This window comes from Oncorhynchus mykiss, chromosome 9, assembly GCF_057628025.1.
Source record: "Oncorhynchus mykiss isolate SJ-2025 chromosome 9, ASM5762802v1, whole genome shotgun sequence".
In the NCBI taxonomy this organism is placed as follows: domain Eukaryota; kingdom Metazoa; phylum Chordata; class Actinopteri; order Salmoniformes; family Salmonidae; genus Oncorhynchus; species Oncorhynchus mykiss.
In genome coordinates, this window is record NC_143030.1 from 56859492 (window position 1) to 56877867 (window position 18376).

At 42.4% G+C, this 18376-nt stretch overlaps 1 protein-coding gene across 18 annotated transcripts in view; it reads right to left on the bottom strand.

Annotated features, from left to right (window-relative positions):
- The window catches only part of kif1b (kinesin family member 1B), a 106535-nt gene that overhangs the window by 49925 nt on the left and 38234 nt on the right, over window positions 1-18376 (bottom strand). For 6 of the 18 annotated variants that reach the window (XM_090184589.1, XM_036988269.2, XM_090184596.1 and 3 more), the window contains exons 3-15: window positions 17115-17191; window positions 16622-16801; window positions 14081-14146; window positions 13335-13513; window positions 10956-11067; window positions 10473-10550; window positions 10142-10207; window positions 9995-10012; window positions 8450-8525; window positions 7850-7928; window positions 7347-7489; window positions 3112-3323; window positions 489-568 (exon numbers count right to left, since the gene is read on the bottom strand). In XM_090184589.1, the coding sequence (XP_090040715.1) occupies window positions 489-568; window positions 3112-3323; window positions 7347-7489; window positions 7850-7928; window positions 8450-8525; window positions 9995-10012; window positions 10142-10207; window positions 10473-10550; window positions 10956-11067; window positions 13335-13513; window positions 14081-14146; window positions 16622-16801; window positions 17115-17191 (1366 nt within the window). The remainder of the gene's footprint in view (window positions 1-488; window positions 569-3111; window positions 3324-7346; window positions 7490-7849; window positions 7929-8449; window positions 8526-9994; window positions 10013-10141; window positions 10208-10472; window positions 10551-10955; window positions 11068-13334; window positions 13514-14080; window positions 14147-16621; window positions 16802-17114; window positions 17192-18376) is intronic. The other 12 variants (XM_090184592.1, XM_036988272.2, XM_090184590.1 and 9 more) reach the window with 3 other exon arrangements.

Here is an 18376-nt window from a genome sequence, read left to right on the forward strand (position 1 = left end):
ACTTTAAAGAGATAGAATGCGGCACTTGCAGGAAGATGCATACTGATCACACAATACATAGAGACATATAGGAATGTGTATTGGGTATGTCCTCAGTATAGGTCATTAAGTGTTTGGGTGCTAGTGTTCATCTTTACAAGGATACGCTTTGTGACAGCATTCTATCAACTAAAGTTGTCACGCAATGAAATACAAACCAAACAATTGTCTCCTCCTGACATACATCAGTGGATGAGCAAATTTGTATATATTCTGTCTTCCTTCCTGTCCCTTAAACATGCTTCTATTTTCAGAGGAAAGAAAGGAAGAAAGAAAGAAGCACACTGAAAGGAGAGTGTGACAGATGGATAAGGTGAGAGGGAGACAGACGGAAAAGGCACATTTCAGAAGAAGGGTGGAGAATCGGGATACAGCCTTTCACTGAAAGTGTCCCATTTGAAAGGGCAGACGAACAAAAAGGCATCATGGGGCTTTGACCCTCCACTGACCTCTCCATTCGTATTGCCTCGGTCTTCCGAAGCTTCTCCTCCCAGGTCTCATTGAGCTCAGCAATGATTTTCTCAGATTCCTGAGGACAGATTGGGGAGTGGCAAGAAAAATAATACATGAAGCATACTGTTATTATTCAGTTCATCTAATATGATAAAATCACCTCCTTATTAGGTTCTATATCCTGAAGACCTTTACTCACAAAATCTTATGGTGAGAATATCAAGACTTAACTGGGGGTCAAGTCAAAACACCCAAAACCTGGGAATGTCATGTGCTCCCTAGTCCTGCCATTGTGTTATTCTCTCCTTGTTCATCCCTACTAGCACCACTGGCTTGCTCACGACCATCTGGCTCTAAAAGCAGGAAGTATGGCCATTAGCCAATAAATTCAACTCCATCCTTTGTCAAGGGTTAACACCCCTACCATCTGTTGTTCTGGATACAGACACGGTCCCTTGGCTCAAAATAAAAAGTCCATGCCTGCCTCCCAAAAGGCACCCTATTCCCTGAGAGTGCACTAGTTTTTCTATCTGACTCTGACTTCTCTCTGGCTCTGATGAAAGGTTGTGCACTAAAAGGAATAGGGTGCCATTTGGGACGCATATACGGCTCATGGATGGGCCACTGGAAGGAGATTCAGCAGATTATGAACATCTTTTACAAAATGTTTTGTTTGAGGGAGGCACGTGAAATCAGCTAAATATATTCAGTTACACAATGCTTATGATGGATGAATCTCCTAAAGACACATGGCAACACTAAGTTCTATTATCAGTTGAATGTCAGACTAGGAGCAGACATATGATCCTGTTGACCAATTTATTTCACTGTGCTAATATGAGCACGCAGTGTGCACTCGGGATAATTTCTGACGCTTTTTACGCTTAATGGCCACGAATACCAGATCTATTTTGGTCCTATTTCCTCCCCATCTGCGTCGGAGCCCGACGTCATTGGATGACAGACTGGCACCCCGGTAGCCATGGAAACTGCAGCTCGTAATGGCTGTATGTTGCCATCCTATGTGCTCCCTCATCAGCAGCGAACGAGGGTGAGAGAGGGAAAGCCAAGGGAAGATATAAAAGAACAGCTGAAAACTGATAGCTTGAGAGGAAGATATTAGTAAGAGGGCCGCTTTTCCAAAAGGGTCTTGACATCAAATGGACAGATCCATTGTTTAACAAAAATTGCTGCACTTTTCCAAGCTGAGTTTTCACACTAATGTTATATCCCTCCATGCATGTTTCTTACATCTTCAGAGGACTTCCATTTGAGGAAACAGACGAAGAACATGGGGAAATTCTGGACGTCCTATCTTTTCATTTAAAAGCAGGAAAAGTTAGGGACTATATTGGTTTAGTTCCACTGTTTATTGCCTTACATAGTTTATGGGTCTCATCCATTTCAATGCCATTTAATTATGGAATTTAAATGTAAAAAATATAAAAATGCAACATGTAAAGTGTTGGTTCCATGTTTCATGAGTTGAAATAAAAGATCCCATAAATTTTACAAAACGCACAAAAAGCATATTTCAAATTTTGTGCACAAATTTGTTTACAACACCTCTTTACGAGATAATCCATCCACCTGACAGGTGTGGCATATCAATAAGCTGAATAAACAGCATGATCATTACACAGGTGGACCTTGTGCTGGGGACAACATAAGGCCACTCTAAAATGTGAAGTTGTCACACAACAATGCCACAAATGTCTCAAGTTTTAAGGGAGCGAGCAATTGGCATGTTGACTGCAGGAATATCCACCAGAGTTGTTGCCAGAGAATTGATTTCTCTACCATAAGCCGCATCCAACATAGTTTTAGAGAATTTGGCAGTACGTTCAACCGGCCTCACAACCGCAGACCAGAGCCATTGAAGAGCTGGGACAACAATCCACAGGCCACAATCAACAGCCTGATCAACTCTATGCGAAGGAGATGTCTGCATGCGGAAAATGGTGTTAACACCAGATACTGACTGGTTTTCTGATCCACGCTTCTAACTTTTTTCTTAAAAAGGTATCTATGACCAACAGATGCACATTTGTATTCCCAGTCATGTGAAATACATAGATTAGGACCTAATTAATCTATTTAAATTGACTAATTTCATAACATGAACTCTAACTCAGTAAAATAGTCCATCGGTATATAGCCCACCCAATTTACCTACCCCAGCCCCATACTGTTTTTATTTTATTTTCTGCTCTTTTGCACACCAGTATCTCTACCTGCACATGTGCATCTGATCATTTATCACTCCAATGTTAATCTGCTAAATTGAAATTATTCACTCCTATGGCCTATTTATTGCCTACCACCTCATGCCTTTTGCACACAATGTATATAGATAATTTGTTTCTCTCTACTATGTTATTGACTTGTTTATTGTTTATTGTTTACTCCATGTGTACCTCTGTGTTGCTGTCTGTTCACACTGCTATGCTTTATCTTGGCCAGGTCGCAGTTGTAAATGAGAACTTGTTCTCAACTAGCCTACCTGGTTAAATAAAGGTGAAATAAAAATAAATAAAAATATTTTCAATTGTTGCATATTGTGTTTATATTTTTGTTCAGCGTAGCTAGTACTGGGGTTGGGGGGGGGGGATACTGTACCTTGAGTCTCTCGATGGCCTCTTCCCCTCCCGGGGTGGACATGATGCGCTCCTGGATACTGGTGACCGACTGTGGGCCAACTAGGCTGCAGAGCGAGCCAGAGGACGGCGAGGCTGTCAGGGAGCCGATAGGGGCTGTGGAGAAATGGCCAGGGCGTTGGTTCTCTGAGGCTAGCAAATATCTATGCTTATTGTTGTGTATGTCTTTCAGGTCTGAGTCAACAAGAGGAGAGAGGCAGGGTCCCAGGAAAGGGAGGAGGGTCACAAAAATGACAGGAAAAGGAGAATATGGGGAAGAGAGAGAGAGGGAGACAGAAGGACAAAGGAGGAAAGACCAGTGTAAGACACACATTGCACATCAAAAGATAAAAGACAGACAACCAGCACAATGGTCAGTTACACAGAGCAGCAGTTTTCTCCCCAGGTGGTTAAAAAGTTAAAGGACATTGTTTTTGTTGAAATCGGTAAACCATTCCATTCAACGTCTCGCAAAATGACAAATCGAATTGTTCATTATTTTTGATGGCCACAACAATTTTTTTGTCAGGGAATTTGCAGGATTTATAATCTTAAAAATACACACATTACTGTGGCCAATGAACAGATCCCTCCATCTATCATTACAATTGGGAATTCAATTTGAATGGCAATACGCTTTTCAAATGCACCTACCAACTTCAATCAGTGACAGATAACTAAGTAGGATATGTCAATGGTAATGTATTGCACCTAAACAGAAACTTTGTTTCTTTACCTCAAAATATATACTGGTGTGAAAACTGCTAACATGTACCAACTGGAGGAGGAGGGGGGTTATAGGCAGCCAGAGGGCCAGGGAGGAGGAGGGGGGTTATAGGCAGCCAGAGGGCCAGGGAGGAGGGGGGCGGGATGACTGTTTGGAAGTGATATAGATGGAGACACATTCTGCCAAAGTTCAGACTGCAGTGAGAGTCACTTCAACTTACCCCACAAACAAGAACAAGTGAAAACACACCCGCGCACGCACACACACACACACACTGACAGACAGAGCCGTCTGTCTAAATGTCAGCCAGCTCCTCTCTACAAAATGGCCTCAAGGGCGTTTCAGGTGACTGCCCTCTAAACCTCACAGGAAGACAGGGTCTCTTATGACAGACTGAAACCTCCACATATTGACTAAAAATTGAATTTGAATGACAGGAAATGTGGTAAAAATACTTGGTAAAAATGGCCACCGAGCAGCAGCGCATTACCATCTATTTCGTTATGCTCCCATGCTGGCAATTTTTTGCAATGTCATAATGCAGATGGTACGGAGCACATACACTTCAATTTTTACCAGAGCGTATAATGGCCATGTGGAGTAGCCAAAGGACAGGAGAGGGGGAAAGGGTAAGGAGTTTGGGGAATACAGCTAAAATAAAGCATATGCTCGCTACAAGAGGACTGAATTCCTTCGAAACACAGCAAACGTCTAGATAACACACATCTAATCAGCTACATAGAAATGAGAGCATGCACCTTTCCTCCTGTAGCTCAAAGCTTCAATTTGAGAACTTAGTAGCATTCTAATGTCTTGAACATTGTCACCTGCAATGGATAATTAGTAAAACAACAAGCTTCATCGGCAAAAAAAAAAAAAAGAGGTTTTCAAAGATGGGTTAAGGACCCAAATGGTAAGTAATGATGTGGGTGGGGGGAAAAGACAGACAAGTTATTAAGATGGCATTAGAAGTTAAAGCACAATATTGTATATTGTCTAGTGCCTTGGTTGGGATATACAACACATGACCAAAAGTATGTGGACACCTGCTCGTCAAACATCTCATTCCAAAATCATGGACATTAATATGGAGTTGGTCCCCCTTTTGCTGCTATAACAGCCTCCACTGTTCTGGGAAGGCTTTCCACTATATGTTGGAACATTGCTGCTATAACAGCCTCCACTCTTCTGGGAAGGCTTTCCACTAGATGTTGGAACATTGCTGCTATAACAGCCTCCACTCTACTGGGAAGGCTTTCCACTAGATGTTGGAACATTGCTGCAGGGACTTGCTTCCATTGAGCCACAAGAGCATTAGTGAGGTTAGGCACTGGCTCGCAGTCGGTGTTCCAATCAGTGGAGGCTGCTGAGGGGAGGATGGCTCATAATAATGGCTGGAATGTTTGTTTTTTTAAAAACCTTTATTTAACTAGGCAAGTCAATTAAGAAAACATTTTTTTTTTCAATGATGGCCTAGGAACAGTGGGTTAACTGCCTTCAGGGGCAGAATGACAGATTTTTACCTCGTCACCTGGGGGATTCAATCTTGCAACATTTCGGTTACTGGTCCAACGCTCTAACCACTAGGCTACCTGCACCCATTGAATGAAGTCAATGGAATGGTATCAAACACGTCAAATACATGGTTTCCATGTGTTTGACACTATTCCATTGACTCCATTCCACCCATTATTATGAGCCGTCTTCCCCTTAGCAGCCTCCACTGGTTCCAATTCATCCTGAAGGTGTTCGATGGGGTTGAGGTCAGGGCTCTGTGCAGGCCAGTCAAGCTCTTCTACACCGATCTTGACAAACTTGAGGGCATTGTCATGCTGAAACTGGAAAGGGCATTCCCCAAACTTTTGCCACAAAGTCGGAAGCAGAGAATTGTCTAGAATGTCATTGTATGCTGTAGCGTTAAGATTTCCCTACACTGGAACTAAAGTGCCAAGCCTGAACCATTAAAAACAGCCCCAGACAATTATTCCTCCTCTACCAAACGTCACAGTTGGCACTATGCATTGGAGCTTTACACCACTCCAGCCGACGCTTGGCATTGCGCATGGTGATCTTATGACAGTGCCATGTTGAAAGTCACTGAGCTCTTCAGTACGGGCCATTCTACTACCAATGTCTGTCAGCGACAGGTGTGGCTGAAATATCCAAATTCACAAATTTGAAGGGGTGTCCACATACTTGTGTGTGTATTTGGATTTGAGCCTGCTAATAATTCTGCCTCACCCCCATCATTCAAAACAAATAGCAAGCGCAAAAGCATGCTAACCTAGTGGCATTCTAACCCATCCCAAATAGCATGTAATCAAAACCCTTGCAAGTCTGAGAATCCACACTAATTAGGCTTATCTTTTGCATTTACATGCAAAACCAGGAGGGTTGTTTTCAGGAAAAGGGTGGGTGCAACAGCAATGGTTAGCTATCAGTAGCAAAAGGGGCGAGAGCGAGTGAGGGCGAGAGTGAACCCCCCCACAAATATACACACATTTGCTTCCACTTCCAGGGCAATCATCACCCATAGGCTCAACTGAGGGGCAGCAGGAAGAAGATAAGGATCAGAGGTGAGACTAGTAGACAAAGTTAACTGGGAGGCAAAGATGAAAGACATTTCTGACTGGGCAGAAGGAAAGGGGACTGCTTGATGAGGATGAGATGACATGCCATTGAACATGCAGTAGACATTAAAACGGTGGATTATTCATTGTCACACATTAATGAGATTACATGTTATGTCTCTACCCTCTCTCTATACATGTATGTGTAGCTATTGTAATATGAACATAAACCATTGCCATTAACTACCATCTAAGATGCATATATTGGGGATTTAGCGTGTACCAATCAACAGTCTATTTTTTTAAAGTTATTTTATTTAACCTTTATTTTAGAACAAATTCTTATTTATAATGACGGCCTACACCGGCCATACCCGGACGCCACTCGGGAGCCCAAAATTTATGTTTTTGAATGTCTTAACTTCAAGAAATCAATTTCTAACATATATTGTGTGCTTATTTTTTTGCGAAACAATAATCATGCCTCGTCATATTAGAGATAAAACAATGACACGACAGGTACGATTTCAATGTCGTGCTACATCTAGTTTGGCATGTAGAGAACAGGCAGTAGTGTACAGGTAACACAACAGACACAAAGAAGATGAATTAGAGAAAGGAGATCAGAGTGAAGAAGAGAGAGAGAGAGGGGATGTTGCCAGCTTGTGTTGGCCCACCGAGAACAAGACTACATCCCAATAGTCTCTCCTTCCTTCTGAAGTGTGCATTCGCTCACTACTCCCCACACATTATAAAGCATTCGACTGGTCTAGAAAGACTTTCCATATATCATTTCCTTTCAAATCCATGAAGGGAAGTGAACAAGTGCACACTTCGGGAGAAAAGAGATTTCGAGCAACCTAAGAAGGCCGAAATGTAGACTTTGTGACTGAAGGTGGCATTGTGATGTGGCACACTCACTGTCCAGGATGTCTCCCAGGCCCTGGGCGCGGAGCAGGTCCTTCAGCCGTGTCACCTCGTCCTTCAGCTCGCGCACAAGCTTGTTGTTGGGGTCCTCGTTGATGACGGCATTGCACTTGATCTGCTTGGCCCGGTCAGCGTAGCTAGCAAAGGAAGTAAGCAAAACACATTTACTACAAATCATATTGACGTGGAATTGGGCTTGTTCGTCATTGCAGCTGATGTTGAAGGCAACTGCCAACTGACTGACCTACAAATCACTTGCCTCATAAATAACTATTCATTACTATGTAGATCAGTCAGACACTATTTAACCACAATGCATTACAGATAGCCAACTCAAATACGCTCATTGTCTCCTGAAAAATCTGACTTAAGACAATGATTATAATAACTACTAATGTATTTAGCCCCACCAAATCTCACTCTGCATTGCACAAACCATACAGTAAAATAACTTAACTATATTTCATTTTGTGTTGATTCAAAGAGGTGAGCCCTACCGAAGTGTGCTGAGTGTTTCATCATAGTTGATATCTGCAGGACTGAGAGCGGCTACCATGGCTGTTCTGGAGTTTCCACCTGAGTGAGTGAGAGAAAGAGATTGGAACAAATGAATTCCCTTGTCACAAATTGGGTACAAAATCATTTACATGACAAGGTGCATACAAGGTAATTCCCGTGAAAGCATCAAAAAAGCTTAACTCTGCTTTGGGATAGCTTAACTCTACAGTGTTATTGTGGATATGGATACTCATTGCTATACAGTTTATTCTTAGACTGAGCTGATACATTGGAAATGTGCTCCCAATGACAGGTGAATGTGCTTTTTGGATACACACACACACACACACACACACACACACACACACACACAATGAGACTTCTAATTGTCTACCCATGTTGAAATACAGTTTGCAGTTAAAAAAAGAAAGAAAAAGGCGTAGAGTAATATTTTGTCATCATGTTACAGTATACACAGGTTTTCATCTTGACTGACAGGCACATGCCATTCACTTAATGGTATACATACATTACGGTCACTAGATTATATGTATTTCTCATATAATGCAGTTCAACAGTTGGCATTTATCTATTCTTACCTAGGTTCTCCCTAAGCAGCCATGTCAGAACTGAGTCTCTGTACGGGATAAAGTCAGTCTTCTTCTTCTTCTTGCTCTGTGTCAAACAAAACCAATGTTAGAGGGTGATGAACAAACAAATGGATGGATGTTAGTTTCCCAATGTAAGATGGAAAGAGTGATGGAGGAGAGGCTGAAGGGAGAGTCTACTGTAAAATGGCAGCATCTTCACACTAAGTGCATTAGCGGTGGTGAAGAAGGAATAGAAGCCTGATTTCTGATGATTTTGTTCCAGTGCAAAGATTGTGTAGGTTCCTCCAAAAAGTAAAATAAAATAGTATCCGTCAGACGCGCTGAATAAAATGGGTTTAGACTTTACTGTGAAATGTTTGCTTACGAGCTCTTCACAACGACATACAGCTAAAAGTAGTAACACAAGAGGAATAAAATACACATTAATGGAGCTTATATACAGGGAGTACCAGGACCAGACCACTGTGCAGGGGTACGAGGTAGATATGTACATGAAGGCTGGGTAAAGCGACTAGGCATCAGGGGAATCACTGAGTGTACAAAACATTAAGAACACCTGCTCTTTCCATGACAGGCTGACCAGGTGAATCCAGGTGAAAGCTATGATCCCTTATTGATATCACTTCAATCAGTGTAGATGAAGGTGAGTAAACAGGATAAAGAAGGATTTTTAAGCCTCGAGACAATTGAGCAATGGATTGTGTATGTGTGCCATTCAGAGGGTGAACGGGCAAGACAAAATATTTAGGTGCCTTTGAACGGGGTCTGGTAGTAGGTGCCAGGCGCACCGATTAGTGTCAAGAAACGCAACGCTGCTGGGTTTTTCACGCTCAACAGTTTTCCATGTGTATCAAGAATGGTCCATCACCCAAAAGACATCAAGTCAACTTGACAACTGTGGGAAGCATGTGTCAACATCAGCCAGCATCTCTGTGGAATTCTTTCAGCAGCTTGTAGAGTCCATTCCCCAATGAATTGGTTTAGAATTGAGGTGGTTCTGAGAGCAAAAGGGGGAGGGGGGTGCAACTCAATATTAGGAAGGTGTTCCTAATGTTTTGTACACTCAGTGTATCGTTAGAGTAAAATAACAAAGAGAAGCAGCAGAATATGATGAGTGTGAAAATACATGTGTGTGTTGTGTTGGTATGTGTGTGTTGTGTGCGTATGTGTGTGTTGTGTGCGTATGTGTGTGTTGTGTGCGTATGTGTGTGTTGTGTGCGTATGTGTGTGTCTGGCGTGTGTATGTGAAAGTGTGTGTGTGTGTGTTGTGTGAGTGTCAGTGTAGTGTGTGTGAGTGTCAGTGTAGTGTGTGAGTGTGTATACATAGTCTTGTGAGTGGGCATAGAGTCAGTGCAAGATGGGGTCCATGCAGATAGTCCGAGTCCATTGCAGATAAAATAAAGGTGATGAGTCAATGGCGAAAAAGGGTCAGGTGACAAAATGACACCTTAGCACTGAGACACAATATTGCCATAACCCATCTCTTTTTGGAGGGATCAGTGGTTTGAAATGACTGAACACACAAAGGGTTACCTTGCTGGTAGTGTAATCCTGGGTATGCAAGTAACACCAGGGGAAGAGGGAAAGAACAGAAGAGCAGACCAAGTTACAACATGCCTTCCTCGTGAGTAAGAGGATGACAGAGGGAGAGCGAGATAGAGAGAGACAGACAGTACTCACCACCTCAGCCAGGGCAGAGATGACCTTCCCTAATGTGGTCAGAGATTTGTTGATGTTGGCTCCCTCCTAATAAAGACAAGCCACATAGCAAATATCAATTTAATTAGACCCTTAAATACATAGCTACTTGGTGTATTTGTGGTATGTTGCTTAAGAGTGGCCTACATCCATTATAATAATAATAACATTTTGCAGATGCTTTCATCCAATGCGACTTAGTCATGCATGCATACATGTTTTTATATGGGTGGTCCCTAGCGGGGATCGAATTCACAATTCTGACGTTGCAAGTGCCATTCTCTACCAACTGAGCCACAAGGGTCCTTCCTACCTTTAGCCTGGTGCCTTTGGCTCCAGTAGAGTCAGCTCGCTCACTTCCTGCCAAGTCCACCAGACTGATTTTGCTGACCTGGAACGGGTTAGATGGGAACAACACACACACACCATCAGAAACAATATATCCATTGCCTAACGTAATTATTTGATTTAATTACATTCAAAATAAACAGTAGGAAAAATAATATCCTAATCATGGAAATTGCAGGTATAGCTAAATAGTTTACCCAATACAACTAGTTCATAACAAACTCCATACACGAATACAATATTAATAACCAAAACAGTTGCAATTCTAAACCAATTAATACCTTAACATATACTGTTGTCAAGTCAACTGAAGAGCGACTTCCACACAGAAATCTGATAGTATCACACTACAATAGACATTGTGTGTATACTGACAGTGGCTCCTTTGTATCTCCCTCATAATCACAGGAAATGTGGGGAGGTCAATTTGGGATCCCATTCCTCTCACCTTTTCTGTGGAGAGGTCTGTCTCACTGTCGTACTTCCTCTGTGTGAAGACGATGGTGAAGACAGCGTGGGATCTGCTGCTGGTCTCGTTCATGTTGGTGGCTGCCACCGTCCTGTAACAGAGTTGACATTAGTTGAATCAAATGGAAAGATGTGAAACCCGTCGTACTGTTATCTAAAGTCTATTGAAATGGTTTGAATGTTGATGTAAGACATATATGGGCACGTGTTGTGCCCGGTATTGAGTGTTCAGAGTATTGTTCTTCAAGGAAAGACTTTTGTACAATACATTCAGTACTTCTGCATTTCTCATAATTACAATAAAATATCAAAAACATAATTAATACAGTATTTAAGAAAATCCCTGGTCAAGACATTTTCAATACCATACCAAGCTTTAAAGCTGTTAACACACACACACACACACACACACACACACGGCTTGGGCAGTATACCGTATATCGGGTATTAGGAAATGGCCACGGGATGGTTTTTGAATACCGTCGAAACAATTAGATTTTTTTCAATAAATGTTAATATTTGTAACTACTTTAAGTAAATAACTGCAGTCAACTTATTAGGAGATAAAGCAGGTTGCATTCTTCATGAAACTTACCATAGTTACCCAGAACAGTTGAGCCAGTCAAGCGCTTGTAAATAGCACAACCGGAGAAAGTAGGAGCAGGTGAGTCCAGCTGTGTATTGACAGGGGACGCACGCGTTTTATATTGAAAGTCAAGTGTTTTTTTGCTCAGAGGCGTACTAAAGTTTTCCTTCACAGAAAATACATTAGCGCAACACATTCGGCAGAAAATACCTTCATTTTAATCAGATGACAACAGAAGTTGAACGCTATTTGGTTGGCAGCTAAACAAATAAATGAGCTTACAATTAAAAAGCAAGGTCTTTTTTGCATGGCCATCATATTCCAAAAGAGTATCATAGGAAATGTAGACGGCTACATTCTTTCTAATGTTTGGCTTAAAGTTAATCTTGCACTTTACCCGTGAATAGTAGGCTAAACCGAAAAGTACCAGAGAAAAGTAGCTACACATCAGTCAGAGTGCTGTCTGCTAATAGAATACCCGTTCGTGAATTCCAATCTGAGTGGAGAAGTGCAACTGAAGCATAAAATTAGTCTAATGCCGAGCAGAAATTACAAATCAGAAGCATTTTAGATTTGCGTTTACAAAAAGCAGCAAGACATACGTGCTAGTTATCTAAGTGGCTGAATTAATAAGGTGACGGGGCATCATATAGTGTTAGCTTTCTGCCATGTTTGAGAAATCTGTACAGCTACCACTGTGATCTTGATTTCCTTGTGTTTTTTTCTCTTCATTCTCCTCTCCCCCTCTTCTCCAAGCAGAGCAGGCAGGCCCGTTGCACTAACGACTCCAGACTCCACACAGACACAGCTTGTACACATGCTGCTCCATAGCCAGTACTGTTCTTTCTTCAGACAACAATGGGTCACAAAACTTGTTCATTTGCACAATGTCTCTCGTTCACATTCCCTTGTAAATGTCCAAACAAAAAATATTCAGTAGCTCCCACACACAAACGCGTTTAACTTTATGATCTGGATTGCCTGTCTTCGCAATTTGATTTTCTTTTGCGCTTGTTAGCATATCTAGCTAGCAGCCTACATTGAATTCACTATTACCTGTGCTCATATTGCTAGCATTCTGGTGATAGACGCCCAATGGGCTATTTTGCAATTTTTGGTGCCCCCTTGGGTACTAAGCCGGTAATACTGTCAATCACAGGATGAGAGAAGAATGGTATGATGATATGAAAATCTGGATACCACCCAACCCTAACAAACATGTGGGATATACACTAAGGAGATATGGGCTTTACAACCCACGTTCCAGACAAAAGCTCTCCGAGTCAATAGCAGAAAATTAAAGCAAGGTTCACTTCCACACGAGAATGCACACTCCCGTGACACACACGCATGCGCAGCCAAGAAGGTAGGCACGTGTACACACACACACTCCCACTCTCTGTCCCAAAAGAAGAGATACCTGCCTGAGAGTTTGGGAACAGTGACCGAGCTACTGCTTTAACAACAATCCAGTCAACCACATGGACTCCACTACTACTCAGCTTAAAACAGGATAATAAACTCACTGAAAAGTATGACTTTAAGCAAATCCATTTTTAAGAACGGTTTGTTATTTGATTCTTAAATTTTATAATAATTTGTGTGCATTTATGTCCAACAACCTCCCTCCCCACGCACTCCTCTGTGCATCCCTAATTACACCCTATTCCCTATTTAGGGCCCATAGGGCTCTGGTCAAAAGTAGTGCACTACATAGGGAATAGGGTGCCAATTGAGATAAAGCCCCTGGGTAGGTCTCGTCTTGACGCTGACCTGGCCTTGTTGCCGGCGTCCATGAGGTCGTTGATGTCGTTGTAGGAGGTGACTGCCAGCTTGGACAAGTCCTCCACGTAGGGCCCCAGCAGGGGGTGCTCTCGCACACGCAGGTTCCCTTTGTTCTTCGGGTTGAGCAAGTCCCGCACCCGCTCGCAGTAGATCTCCATGTAGCTGACCTAGAAGTGATTGCATTACAGATTGAGTATCTATTGGCCATGGCCGACTAAAGCTACAGTGAAGCCTTGACATCAGTAACATACAGCAACGCTACGGGATGAAGTTTCCACTACATACAGATCCAGGATCAACTCCCCCAATCCTAAACTCACCCCAGATCAACATCTAGGGGCAACTTTACCATAATCATATATGACAGTCAAGAAGAGGTTTTTCAATCAGTAGTAATGCCATTTATAGTGTTGGAATGCTACTTTTTGTACTGCAGAAGTCACAGTATTCACTCAATATGGATCACTTGGTGTTCCATTTCAAAGACTTGAATTTGCTTAAGCATTGAGTACACGGAAGATTGAGCTAATATGCGTAGCTAGTAAAGCATTGCTAGGGAAACCACTATATTTGAGGTTGCTCTGGATATAAGAGCAAGGTAGTCACTGCAGGGCTACGATTTGGGAGGGTAGGCCTACATCAGAAAGAGGAGTGAGGAGGGGCTGAGGTAAGGGGAGAAGGAAAATAAATGTTCGGGGGGGGGGATTTAGCCCCTAATGCTGTCTGGGACTCACCTCCACTGAGAATGAGATCTCGTCTTTGTTGTTGTCATTGATTTTCTCAAAGAGTTCTTCACAGAGCTAAGAGGCAGAGGAAGAAATGTGTTATTGCCATTTAGGAGCATTTAAAAGAGGAAGGCAGATCGATAGATAGATAACACAAATAGCTTGACGGTTAGATGCCAAAACCAGGGGAGAAATGTCTTAATGCAGTAAGTGCTGCCGGCAGAGAGGTGGAATGCATACAAGAGGTTGGTAATGAGAGAACCGGTTGCTTGTTTGTGAGCCAAAGCACTTCCAATCTCTTTGGGATGGGCGAAACTGAATACTCAGGTATCCAAATCAATGTGAATGGTCAGCATGAAACTTCCAAATATGGTTGAAATAAAATGGGACAATACAAATACAACATTTAGAAACTAAACATGACAATTAGAAAAATAAGCCAAAGAGTTTTTTGAGCGAGAATAAAGACAACTTTCATGTAGTAGGACATGTATAAAAGCAACAGATATCAATAATAAGAAGAGTCTAGAAGCATCTTATATGGTGAGCTACCGAGTGGCTAGGACAGGCAAGCCCCATACTATTGTGGAGGACTTAATCCTTCAGACTACCGCGGATATGGCTGGGACAATGCTGGGGGAAAAGGCCCCAAAAATTATACACACTACGCCTCCATCAAACAACACTGTTTCACGATGCATCAGTGACATGGCAGGAGATGTTTTGAAACAATTACTGCTTCGCATACAAGCCAGTGAATTATATACGTTACAGCTGGATGAGTCAACAGACGTGGTGGGCCTAGCACAGCTCCTGGTAAATGTCCATTAAGTTTATGAGGGGTCAATTAAGGAAGATATCCTCTTCTGCAAACCACTGGAAACCAGGACAACAGGAGAGGATATTTTTAAAGTTTCTGGACAGCTTTGTGACATCACATCTTGACCACCAAAGTCCATTTAATGGTATCTGTACTGATGGAGCAAATGCTATGACAGGGAGACATAGTGGAGTGGTAATGCGCGTGCAAGCAGTTGCTCCCGACACCACATGGGTATACTGCAACATCCACCGAGAGGCTCTTGCTGCCAAGGGAATGCATGACAGCTTGAAAGACGTTTTGGACGCCACAGTGAAGGTGGTTAACTTTGTTAAAGCAAGGCCCCTGAACTCTCGTGTATTTTCTGCATTATGCAATTATATGGGCAGCGACCATGTAACGCTTTTACAACATACAGAGGTGCGCTGGTTATCAAGGGGCAACGTATTGAGAAGTATTATTATTTTTTTAATTGAGAGACGAGCCTAAAGTTCTCTTTACTGACCATAATTTTCACTTGTCTGACCGCTTGCATGATGACGAGTTTCTCACACGACTGGCGGTCTGGTCTGGGTGATGTTTTATCTCACCTGAATGATCTGAATCTAGGATTACAGGGACTCTCCGCGACTATATTCAATGTACGCAACAAAATTAAGGCTATGATTAAGAAGCTGGAGCTCTTTTCTGTCTGCGTTAACAAGGACAACACACAGGTCTTTCCATCATTGTATGATTTTTTTTTGTGCAAATTAACTCAAGCTTATGAACTATGTCAAATGTGATATAGCGAAGCACCTGAGTGAGATGGGTGCACAATTATGCAGGTACTTTCCAGAAACAGACGACACAAACAACTGTATTTGTTATCTCTTTCATGCCTGCCTCCAGTCCACTTACCGATATCTGAACAAGAGAACCTCATCGAAATGGCAACAAGCGGTTCTGTGAAAATGTAATTTAAATCAGAAGCCCCTGCCAGATTTCTGGGATAGGGCTGCGCTCAGAGGATCCTGCTTTGGCAAAACGCGCTGTTAAGACACTGATGCCCTTTGCATCCACGTACCTATGTGAGAGTGGATTCTCGGCCCTCACTAGCATAAAAACTAAAATGGAAAATTATTTAAGACTGAGACTCTCTCCAATACAACCCAACATTGTAGAGTTATGTGCATCCTTCAAGCACACCCTTCTCATTAACCTGTGGTAAGTTAATCACCATTTTTGATGAACAAATAAGATTGTATGTATGTAAGACAGCTAAATAAAGAGAAAGATTATTGATTATTATTTGTACCCTGTTCCTATAAGAGCTCTTTGTCACTTCCCACGAGGCTGGTTGTGACAAAAACTCACTCATTCTTATGTTTAATAAATGTATTGTATAGTGTGTGTGTGTGTGGCAGGCTTACAATGATGGCAAAAAACAACATTTGAGAGTGCGCTAACCCTAGTGCTAGAGGGGGTACGCAGCTGGAGGTTGAATGTTTGAAGGGGTACGGGACTATAAAAAGTTTGGGAACCACTGATCCAGCCTGAAGAACACAAATGTAACAGAATAAATGTAATTTGTTTTTAGACATTTCTTGAATCTGTTCTATGGGACCCACAATGGTAGTCTGATCAAGGAGGCAACTGCGCTCAAGTGAAAATGTTATTGGAACATTGAACTTTCCACAGTTATTCAAGTGAGCTAAGGAGGATGGATATTTGAGGAGAGAGGAGCATACCAGGGGAATGATTCCCTCCTGTCCTTCCTCCTGCCTGCCCATCATTGTGTAGGACTTGCCAGCTCCAGTCTGGCCGTAGGCAAAGATGCAGACATTGTAGCCATCAAAGGCATGCTGCAGCATCTCCTTGCCAAGGTCATTGTACACAAGGCTCTGTGAGGCAAAGGTGGGGTCCTCTGGCTGTAAGAGAAAGAGAAACCTAATATATGTACTTTAGCAGACACTTTCATCTAAAGGGACTTAAAGTCATGCATACATTATTTTAATTTGGGTTGCCCCAGCAGGAATAGAACCCACAACCCTTGGTGTTGCAAGTGCCATGCTCTACCAACTGAGGACCACACTTAAATGCATGTTGATGTCGAACTACAGTACAGTTCATGGTGTGTTTCAATTCAACAGTATGCCATTCAGCTTAGGCAATGTGTCAATTTGGCAGCCATTTGATGCCATGGATAAGAGCAGCACAAAGGCAAGAGGAAAGCAAACTCACCGTAGTGTGGGACCAGTAGGAGTGGTCAAAGCTGAAGGACTTTGCTGGGTCCTTTGGGTTTTTGGGGTTGGATATAACTGTTGGGGAGGAGAAAAAAACATTAAATCACAAGGCTGATAACTTTTACTGTGTAAGAGTGTGATAAGTTTGACCACATCCAATGTATTGTATTTGAAGTTCAAAAGTATTGCATGCACGATGGAGGGTTTGGGCTATTTCAACTATTTGGAGTTTACTGTATTTGTAAAAATAATGCATTTTTGTTGCCTTGGAATAAATACTGTCTACACTCAGAGACATACAAGCAGGACAGTTATATTTTTATAAAGTATGTAATAGACACAAAATACTAGCATTTCTGTAATAAATCTTTACCCCTTTACAAAATAACACCTTCAAATAATCCAAATGAGATATCGGCAAATAAAATAAAATCAAAACATGGTAGATATCTACTGCAAGACATGTGCAACTATATTTGCCTATTTCTTTGTGGTTGAGATATCATGCATCTGTAAAGTTCCTGTTAATGAATCAGCGCAGATACTAATACTAAAACATGTTTGCATACAGTGGGAATGGCAATACAGTAACATGCTCTGTCTCTACACATCACAGCAAAGCTAGCAATGTGTTTCGCTAATCCGTCACATGACGTGTCAATGTATACGGGATGACAATGATGACAACATTTCTCCTCTGCCCAGCCTAGCTGGCATGTCAAGCACGCCTGCTAGGCTGCCTCCCAAATGGTATGCTATTCCCTACATAGTCCACTGCCTTTGACCAGGCACCATAGGTCTGGTGAAAAGTAGTGCACTATGTAGGGAATAGGATGCCATTTGGGAAGCACTCCTAGTCCCACCAGTACAGACATTCAAGCTTTCCACACCAACAGAAAGCTAAGCCCCTCGCAGAGGGGAGGGAGGAGAGTAGAGTGGGGAGTCCCAGAGGAATATACTATAGATGGTATTTGAAGATATTAGCGACCCAGTTGTTGCTTGAAGTCCCTTGACAGATTGTGCGCAAATTGGCCGGACTTCGGGCCAATCCAGGGGATTTAGCTGAGGCTAGCCAGACAACGCATACCTCCGTTGTCCAAGTGGTGGGTCAGGGAGGGCAGGGGATTGGAGGGCAGGGCAAACGGAAAAATGGATACTGACTAATGTGATGAGTGCGCTCGGGGCCTAGCAACGAACCAAATAGAGTGGCAACAGCAACCGACGCCAGCAGGCCAGATGACTGGGGGAAAAACCCAGCTA